The following is a 10,351-nucleotide window of genomic DNA, read 5'->3' as shown; positions in this document are numbered from 1 at the left end:
TAGTCTGTGTTCTACAGTGAGGAGATGTTGGTGAGAAAGCCGTCATCTCCAATGGTTTAAAATATTTGATTTTAGTAGTAGAGCCCTTAACAAATATCTCAAGCGGAACTCTAAGATGAAGAAAACTTAAAACATAAGAACGGAGCTGCTATGGTGAAATTAGGGGTCCAGTTCCCACCTCCTGGGTCACCTTCCTTTCTATACTCTGGAACAGTTACCATTCCACACCCCCACCCACCCTAGCTCCCTGGGATGCCCCTCCATAGAAAGCAGTTTGGAAAAAACACTGATCTGGCTAACCTCCCATCTGGTTCCTTGCTAGATGGCTTTCTGGGACAGCCAGATCACTACTTCACAAAGTCATCCTTCCTATTGCTTGAAGTTTGATCCTCAGCAAGTTCTTCCTTTTATTGAGATGAGAGCTGCTCCTTAACCTTTCACCCACTGTGCCTAGTTTTCCACCCTGGAAGTACTGCTACTTTCTTCTACAGGAAAAGTTTTAAAATAAATATCCGTTAAGAGCAATCTCCTCTTCTTCAGGCAAAAACCTCATCATGTCTTCCAACAGATTCTCATGTGATATGGTCATTCTCTGCAGGACATACTCCAGTTTGTCAATGTCCCTTTTTAAATGAGGCTCCTGAAAAAGAACATGGCTCCAGATGGGATCTGGCCAGAGCAGCGAACCTGGGCCATTCAGTCTCTTGATCTGGATGTTAAACTTCAATTAGTGCAGTGTAGGATTACATTAGCTTCCTTGGCAGCCACTCTACAGTCTGTTCAGACTGAATCTGCTGTCCATTAAACTCCCTCTGTTTCACATTAATTGCTATGAAGTGAATTCTTTCCCATCCTGTGCTCCCCCAGTTGATATTTCTTAATGTAAGTGCTGGTCTTTAATCTCCATAATATCTCATCCTGTTGGCTTTAGTCCAGACACTCAAAATATTATAAAATCTTTTTTTTTTTTTTAATATTATAAAACCTTGATTCTATTCTTTAAGGAGTTGTAACTTCCTGGCCTCATTGCCTTAAATTTTAGTAAGTGTTACTTCTATACACCTGGAAGACAGATAACCTATATCTGGAGCTTATAAGAGAAATGGAGGCAAGAGACTTTTTTAAAACATCTACTTGGAATACTATCTCCTTGTCAGATACCACACTGTGCATACACTATCTTGCTTAAACTTCATGCAGGCCCAGTGAAAACAGGTGTGAACACCTAATTTTACAAATGAGGAAAGTGAGGGGAAGGAACGAAGATTAAGGTACCCTGTTCTCTGAAGGGTCTTTTTCAGCCATCAGTTTCAGTAAGGACTGAACGTGCAGGTTCTCCTATGCACACAAGCCACGTCAGCCCCACCTGACCATCAAAAAGGAAGGTTCCCGCTCAGCTGTGGCTGAAAGACTTGGACCACAAGGGAGGGGGAGCAGGACAAGTACCTCCTGGCTCCTTTTCCTTAGGGTGACATTCATCAGCCTTTTGCAGAAAATGAAGTCAAGTACAGGAATGGACAAAAATTGAAAAGAGCCAGAAAAAGATGAAGTTGGATTTTAAGAATAAAGCTTATTGGGCATATACTGTTATAAAATGTGACTTGGTCATACAAGTGTTTTAGTTCCATGATCTTGGAATTTGCATTTGTGTCTTTATTGGACTGATAAAATGTTTTTCCTTGTCTGGCTTTTTAGGTTGTACAGGAGGGAATGATGATTTAGTGAAGGATTCAACCCATATTACCCCACTTAAATTTATCTGCACAGCATGTATGTTCATATATTTTCATTTATTGACTTATTTATCCCCACAGTGAGCTCCATGAAAGCGGGATCCTGTCTTGTTCTCCTCTGTATCCCTATTACCTAGAATAGAGCTTGGCAGATATTAAGTGCTTAAAATGAATGAATCCAAGCATGACACAGACCTAGCATTTAAAAAAAGATTATTTAAAAACAATGTAAAGGCTGAGCAAAGTTCACTCCAGCACTCACCCTGGATGTGGATGTAGGTACATCGTTTAACGTTTCAGAAAATATTACTAACATCCTTTTAGTGCCAAGCCAGAGCTACCTTTTGATAAATTAAAAAAACAAACACTGCCCTCTGATGGCAGTGGGTTTTTTTCTTTTTAATTTTAGCAGCAATGGAATATCCTTGTTCCTTTAAGATCGAACTATGGTTGTGGGTAATGGCAGCCTGGGAGGGACTTTAAGATGCACAATGCACTTGCTATATATATATTCAAGACAGTTTTCCTAGCTATTACTCTCACCCCCAAATTTTCCAACCAGAGGGCTGTCACCAGCCCTCTGATTCCGGGGTCCCGTTTGTTAACTTGGCACTGCTAGGGTGGGCCTGCCAGAGGCAGTATCAGGAAGATGGTAACACTGCTTGCTTGCTTGGGCCAGCTGGGAACCAAAGCGGGGGTGGGGGGAGTGACCCCTCATATGGTAGTTGTCCTTTTGTCCTTTACTGGTCTGACTTCTCACCTTGGCCTCTTTCTCTTTTGCCTCAAGTTTTCCACTCTTTCTGTTTCCTGTTCCCAGCACTTCTCACAGGTGGAAGTGTCAAAAGTTGAAAGTTTAAAATATGTCAGCCCATCATAATCAAAAACATACCCCAAAGACTAAAAAGATGTTAATTCTTTTATCATATGGGCTATCAGGTGTCAAAGTATAATTTTCAAAAATTAAAAATCATAACTCTCATACCAATATATCATTACCACTTAACTCACTGATGAAGGGAAAGTGTTTTGAAGAACTATTTATAAGCTTTCCACAGGAATATTAAAATGTTTGCTAGGTTAGGTACCAAAGTGGTTCATATCTTATAGGCAAATAAACCTACAGGCTATTTTCTCTGCTGGACAGAAGTTTTCAAGTTAACATGTAACTGCAGTGTCTGGGCTCTAATCAAATAATAAACAGCAAAGTCAAACACACATACATTGTCCTAGAAAATTAAGTAATCCGTGGGAAAAATTTAAAAAAAAACCTGCAACATAATATTGAAAAGACATGTGGCCCTCATCTTTTGCCTTATTTGTAAGTTCTGTATAATTTTTATTAACACAAGTTTATATGTTTCTATATATAAATTTTACATATTTTTAAAATAAAATCTATATATACTTCTCCTGTTAGTCTTTTAGTTAGTCTTGTTTCGGAGTGTGCTAGTATTTCTCAAATAATAAACAGTGGATATGAGAGAGAGAAAACATCAATTTCTTTTGTTAGTAACAATCTTCTTTTGTTACTAGTTGATAGCTCTACTTTCAGGGTGAGCGTGTTGGTGTAGAGTGGAGGGAAAAGAGGTAAAGTGAGGGAAGAGATTGAAAGTTTTGGATAAAGTGAACTTTGAGGATTACATTAGGATTTTAATTTATCCATTCTATTTCTGTGGTCATTATCAGAAATAATGAATAGCTTTAAGCTTCTTGTTGGTGGAGAATGCATCAGACCAAAAATGTGAAGATTATGTAGAAGCCAGTATCTAATAACAGAGAAGAGGGACAATGAAATCAACAAATATTTAATAATAGTGATGACAGATGCTTGGCTCTGGTTAAAATTTCCTTTTTAAGTATCAAGGCATATGGTAATGAATATTGAATATGTGTTAATTTTATAACGGAAAAAATTTTAAAGAGCTCAGCAAGAGAATTAGCTTTGGACACATAACTGGAGGAAAAAAACCCCATAACCGCTCAACTCACATGATATCTCCCTTCTGCTCTAACTATACATACGTCGTCAGTACCTTTACCTCATATATGCTAGTTTTGTTGCTTTGGATAACTTATGTTAACATCTCAAAGGCAAAATTTATGGCCCATTTTGTATCTTTCTATAGCTTTAGTTTAGTGAACACAGGAGAAGTGCTCAATAAACATAAAAAAAAAACATGGACTGGGAAGTGTGCTGCAGATTACATTAATATAATCAAAAGATAACTATTTTGATACAAATGGGAACTTAGTATATGATAAAGGATGCATTTAAAATCAAGAAGAGAAAAGATGGGTAATTCAATTGATAGTGGTGTTGGATGGGCATTTGGAAAAAAGTAAAGTTGGAATCAAATTTCACATTTTATACCAAAATAAATTCCTGTATAGAAAAAAAAATCATGGGATTAAAAATATCTTGGAGTGAAGAATGCCTCTCTACATAAGACACAGAATGCAGAAGCACAGAGAAAAATATCGGTCAATTTGACTTGGAAAAAAATCTGCCTGGAAAAAATATCACGGACAAAGTAAAAAAAACAAATGACAAAGTGGAAATATCTGCAACTCATGTCATAGACTAAGGACTATTTTCCTGAATAAAGACCTTTTTACAAATTAGTAAGAAAAAGAGCAGTGACCCAAGAGAAAAATGAGCAAAGGACATAACAGTTATTTCATTAAAATCCTCTTAAACTCAGTCTCACTCATAAGAGAAATGCAAATCAAAACTATGGGCTACCATTTTTCAGTTATGACATTGGCAAAGATCAACAAGTTTGATAACTCTGTTGATGAGTATGTGGGGAAAACAGATCCTCTTGTGTACTGGTGATAGTTTTAAGTTGATACAACCTTTATGGTAAGTACTATGCTTTGGTAAAATACACTCAAACCTCATCTCCTACCATATTTGTCTTGCTCCATCTGTATTAGCCACATTGGCCTCCTTGTTCTCCCTCAAATATGCCAAGCACACTCCAGCCCCAGGACCTATGCACATACTTTTCTCCACTACCCCTGAAATTCACATCAAGTTTTCCTTACCTCCTTCAGGCCTTTGTTCAAATGTCACCTTTTCAGTGAGGCCTTCTCTTATTACCCTATCAAAATCAGTGGCTCTCATTCCCTCCATTGTTCTCTTTTTACCCAGTTTTACCCAGTTTTTAAATCTGAGCACTAATCATAGGAACCTACTGTATGTATTTCTCTCCTCTCCAACTAGACTGTAAACCTTGTAAAGGCAAGGTTTGTTGTATATACTGCTGCATCCCCAGACTCTTGAACAGTACAGGCTCAGCATGCAGTAGGTGTTCATTAAGTACATAATACTGAATGAATGAATGAATGAATGAATGAATGAATGAAACTCTTTGGAGAAAAACTTAGCAATGTCTATTAAAATTAAAAATGTGCATACCCAGCAATTCCCCTCTAGGCATTATTCATAATTGTGCACACATGCAAAATAGAAAATGTACAAGGCTATATGCTGTGGCATTGTTTGTAAAAGGGAAAACAACCTAAGGTCAACTTTTAAAATATATCTTCTACATCTATACAATGGAATACTATGTAGATATGAAAGGATCTCCTATGCTGAAAATGCTGAAAATTCTTTTGCTACCTTTGGCAGACATACATGAGACATGACCATCATAAGTCCCTGCCATTACCACTCTAAGAATGATCCCTTTAACGGGGCTTTTAATGGTAAAGAGAGTAGGAATGGACAGGTAGAAAGAATAATTCCTACAGTTCTATTTAATGAGTACTAATTTCCTTGCAGAATACATAGGATTTCTACCAATTAAATGATAATCTAATAAGAAGGTATATATGTACACACATAGCTTTGTTCAACAAAGATCTCTTTGTAAATCCAAGCTCAATAGGCCTAAACTGGCAGTACCTATTGTTCATTTATTATGGGTAGATCTCTCATTTTACAAACAAATCTCTTAGTTATGGGAAGAGGTTTAGGGTTTCAAAATGTCTTTGGTATGTATTTCCTGATACTGGAGGGGCAGAATTCCACTCCTGTCCATCAAATGACATGCACTTGCAGCTTTAGGGCATTCTGTAGGAGTCTTCCTCTACTCCAGAGTTAAAGCCATATAAAGACACAATGAATACAGGATAGTCCCCTGGTAACCATATATGCCTTCCAATCTTATCAAACTAATTTGGTACTGTTTCTCAATTAAAATGTTCTAATTCCTATCTCTTTACTTACCTTTTCCCCCATTTTTTCCCCTTCCAGTTTCTCTCATCTGGAATCCTATATAAGCTTCTATCCAAATACCACCATGCAAAGTCTCATCTCACCACCAAAGGACAAAGTCTTCCCTGACTATTTTACTCTACAGTAATCTAGACTCTGCCCCTCTTTAGCCATTATCAAACATTTGGCTTTAATCTTTTTGCTGACTAATACTGCTAAGTAGCTTTTTACAAGTTTTTGACTTATTTTCCAATTAGATTGTAAGCTCCTTACAGGCAGACTCCTACATTCTGTTTTCCCTATATTCCTCATGCGCCTACCTATACAGTAGATGTTCTACATGTCCTGGTTTTGAAAAGTAATATGGTCAATCCAAATAGGACCCCATGTGTACATTTAGTGTTCTTGGACTTTTCTAGAACCAATCTACATCCTCTGTATAAACACGGATTTTCTGCTAGCCCAGTAAATGTTCTGGGTATCAGAACTCGTCAGCTGACTCTGTGTCCCAGCCACAGGACTGCAGTTGTTCATCCTCTGGGAACTCAACTTCGATGTCATAAACAAAATTTGGATCATCCTTTTTCTTCTGATTTTTCTCAAAAAGTTCATCCATGATGCTCTTCCTTTTGGCAAGTTCCTTGTCATCTAGTTTGTTCAGGTCTTCCTCAGGATCAATGGTTGTTTCCCGTCGAATCTGTTCCATTGTTTCTGCCAAACTCTGTCCCGACAAGTAACCTCGTAAAAAACTGAATAACCTCTCTAGCTGCCTCAGGGACACTTGTTCCAGGTAACTCTTGTGTCGTGGATTGTTCTTTAATTGTTCAGCAGCTTGGTTGCAATCTAGGAAGGAGAAACAAAACTATATACCACACACATATACACCACAAACTATTGGTGCACCACAAACTACTGAAAGCATTATCTGCCATTGTAGCCATGTAGCTAAATGGCTTTTTTGGAATGAATGATTCTGCAGAACTATTCCTTTATATTGAGCTTTGAGTGTGGTGGGGGAAGGAGGGATGTATTTTTGATTTCCTTAAAGTTACTTTGAGGAGATGTTAAACACTTTCGACTGGAGAGAATGCCTGAGAAGAAAATGTAGTATTACAGTTTTAGATATTCCTAGTACCCATACTAAGAAAATATCAAGACTACAAATAACACATTTGGAGGGAGAAAAGGGAATTAATATTATTGAATAATGCTATCTCATTTAACCCACACTTCAATTCTGAAAGGGTGGGATCAATTTCCTGTCACAGATTGGGAAATTAAAGCTCACTGGGAGTACGTAATTTAGCCAGGGTCACACATCTACCCTGATAGAGACATGATTTGAACCTGGGTCTGTCTAACTATGAAGGTCATATCATGCCATTACATAAGACTCAAATCATTCGTATTAAGTGATTTAGAGAATATTTAACATAGGAAGCAAGATAAAACACGAAGCACCTGAAAACTTTGAAAAGTTTCGTACAGGCATGATGCGCTGGCGATTTTTTCCCTTCATTTCATTCTCATAGATTAAGATAATAGCTGGAGGCTGGAACCTAATTCCACATTTCTTGGCAGTGCACATCATTCTCACATACACTTCAGGGTAAATCAGAAGAAATCTGATGAAAAGGTGTTAGTCACATAATGACTTCCTGCAAAAGGGGGAAAAAAATTTAAGTGTTGGATAAATCATACTCCTCCCTACTTCTCCCCAGCAGATTTGGCTCTAGTCCAGTTCTAGAGATGCAAGCTCTGCGTATCAAGCTCAATATTCTGGAGCAACCCTGAAAGTTCAGCTTGGCCCTGGATTATCCTTAGTCTGTTGGATCTCTGATTCATTGAGGGGTATAAGTTTGTTCATAGATGAGCCTGGAAATGCAGTTCAGTTTGGATCTCTTAGTGTTCTGTACTCTTAACCAAAGATTGTATATGACCTGTGAGTCAGCCCAAGAATCAACTTACAGGATCTTTTTTATTTACCAATTAAACAAGTATGTACAAATATCCTCTATGTCAGGGTACTAACAGTTTTTTAACTTTAAACATTATGTCCTGAGAGGTTCACCAGATCAGATCTGTCTCCTTTGTAGTTTCCCAATCATTTTACTCATCAAGTTTTTTGTAATTACTTATTTAATAATTTATCTTCCCTTCTATTCTGCATGCTCCATGAGGGCAGGGAACATATTCACTGTTTACCTCAATATCCTGGCACAATAAATGGAATGTAGTAGGCATTCCATACATACTTGTTTAATTCAATGTATTAAAATAAGACAGCTGCTGTACATCCTCTAAATTTTTACAGTCTCAAAGTCTGATCAAAAAGGCAGACCAATGTGAAATCAGCCTCTACATATATAAGGCAATAAAGTTTACATGATTTTTAGTTCAACTTATTTGTCTCATTATGTTTTTTCAGTTAACAAGCAACACAGATATTTTGCAGGTTAATACTTTCTATTCCCTCTTCCCTCCCCTGTCCCCAATGCCAAAGTAACTGAATTACAGGGATTGCTTTAGGTGTGACTACATTATTCTCAGGAAGATTTGCAAATATCAAGGAACCTAGAGGTAAAGCAACACATAGGGTAATGATAGCTTCGTAACTTCAGTTCTGTTAGTGAATCACTATAGGAATATAGTTATTAAATACATGTTCACCGTAGAAAATGGGGTGGAGGTAGAGCAGGGAGAGGAGGAAACATATAAAATAATCATCCTTGATACCTTTCAGTCTTTTTTCTAGGAATACAGTTTTATTTTTTTAACTACAGTACATTTTTATATGATACATACTATTTCCTGCCTTTTAAATTAAACAATCTATGTGATTCTGTCATGAAGCGTTCTACTAAAATGCTAATCTTTATATGACTGCCAAATGTTTGTCCTATGGATATACCATGATCTATATTATTCACCCCTTATTGTTGGATGTAAGAATTTTTATTCTTAGGAAATTAATCATCTATAAAGAACTGCTTTTTCAAATTTCTGTGCTCTGCCTCTGATCTGATGCAATGATCCCACCCCATCTTTTTTTCTTCTCCTCTTCTCCTCCCTCTTCTTTCTTAACAAATATGGGGCTGGGTGAAAAAGGTGAACGGATTAAGAAGTACAAATTGGTAGCTGCATATAGTCACGGTGATATATAAAGTACAACATAGGGAACAGTACAGCATAGGGAATATAGTCAACAATATTGTAATAATTATGTATGGTGTCAGGTGGGTACTAGGCTTATTGGGATCACTTCGTAAATTATATAAATGTTGAACCACTATATTGTACACCTGAAACTAATATAATATCGAATGTCAACTGTAATTGAAAAATAAAATAAAATAATAAAAACAGCAAAACAAAAAACAAATACTACTCCCAGTTCACCTCACTAAAATTTGGTCTTTTAGTAAACTTTCTAGGAGATCCTACTGAACACAGTATAAATCCACACTCAAGCAAATGGCTGTACTTATGAAGAATGTATGAAACTGATACTCAATAATGTAGTTTTTTTAACAGAAAATATTTTTATTTTTTTAATTTAACTTTTATTTTTACTGTTTGTATTGTTTAAAATGTAAAATAATTCTACAAAGCTTATTATAATAAGTAACTATTATCCTCTGCCTTTCCTCCTCTCCATAAGCAACCAGTTTCAATTCTTTTAAGCGTTTCTTCTAAATTTATCTCCATATTTTTTAATAGCATGCTATTTTCAGTTTTAGTTAGTATCTTCTGACATCTTTCCTCTTTGAGACATTCATCCTAGAATCCTGTGTTCTGCTCCAATCTGCAATGGATACTCTCTAGGCCTACTTACAGATTCAACTCAATTCATACAGAAAGATGGCACATTTACCCAACTCTTCTTCCTAGACAGTAATATTATACTTATACCGCCAGGGATCAGTAACTGTCATTATCTAGCCAAGCATCCCCCACGGCACCTAAACATGTACGGATTTTGCCAACAGGAAGACAGACGATCCTCCCCCAACTCACGGCCCCACTAGTGCAAGACTGATTTTTTCACCCTGAGAGGAGTACAGAAATTGCATCTTCTTCAGGCCAACGTCTGAAACCTCCGTGAGGGGGTTGTTTTGACCCAACTGCAATGCACAGAGGCAGCACTTACCTCGACTTTGAAGCTGGGAGGAGCCTGGCGCTGCAGGAAGAGGTGGCAGCTACAGTCCCACAGACGTGACTGGAATGAACTCCCAGGCAGGAGGCTCGAATTCGCAAATACCTAGAAGTGGAGGTGGGTAAGCAGGATCACAGGCCAGCGTGCAGGAATCACTGTGCAGCTGAGGGACCCTCGGAGCCGTTTCCACAGCAACAGCCCTGGTGCACTCACTGCGCTTGCGTCGATCCTCGCCCC

The 10,351-nt window shown here is 37.6% G+C and overlaps 1 protein-coding gene across 1 annotated transcript; it reads right to left on the bottom strand.

Moving 5' to 3' along the window:
* Positions 1-3,522: 3,522 nt before the first annotated feature.
* Positions 3,523-10,339, bottom strand: CEP19 (centrosomal protein 19). Its single transcript, XM_019723626.2, has 3 exons — positions 10,109-10,339; positions 7,420-7,616; positions 3,523-6,801 (listed from the first exon to the last, which is right to left on the bottom strand). The coding sequence occupies exons 2-3, from the start codon at positions 7,547-7,549 to the stop codon at positions 6,440-6,442; spliced, it is 492 nt and encodes a 163-aa protein (XP_019579185.1). The 5' UTR covers positions 7,550-7,616; positions 10,109-10,339; the 3' UTR covers positions 3,523-6,439.
* Positions 10,340-10,351: the final 12 nt, after the last annotated feature.

Source organism: Rhinolophus sinicus, linkage group LG01 (assembly GCF_036562045.2).
Source record: "Rhinolophus sinicus isolate RSC01 linkage group LG01, ASM3656204v1, whole genome shotgun sequence".
Taxonomy (NCBI): Eukaryota; Metazoa; Chordata; class Mammalia; order Chiroptera; family Rhinolophidae; genus Rhinolophus; species Rhinolophus sinicus.
The sequence above is the reverse complement of the archived record's forward strand: the minus strand, read 5'-3'. Positions and strand labels throughout refer to the sequence as shown.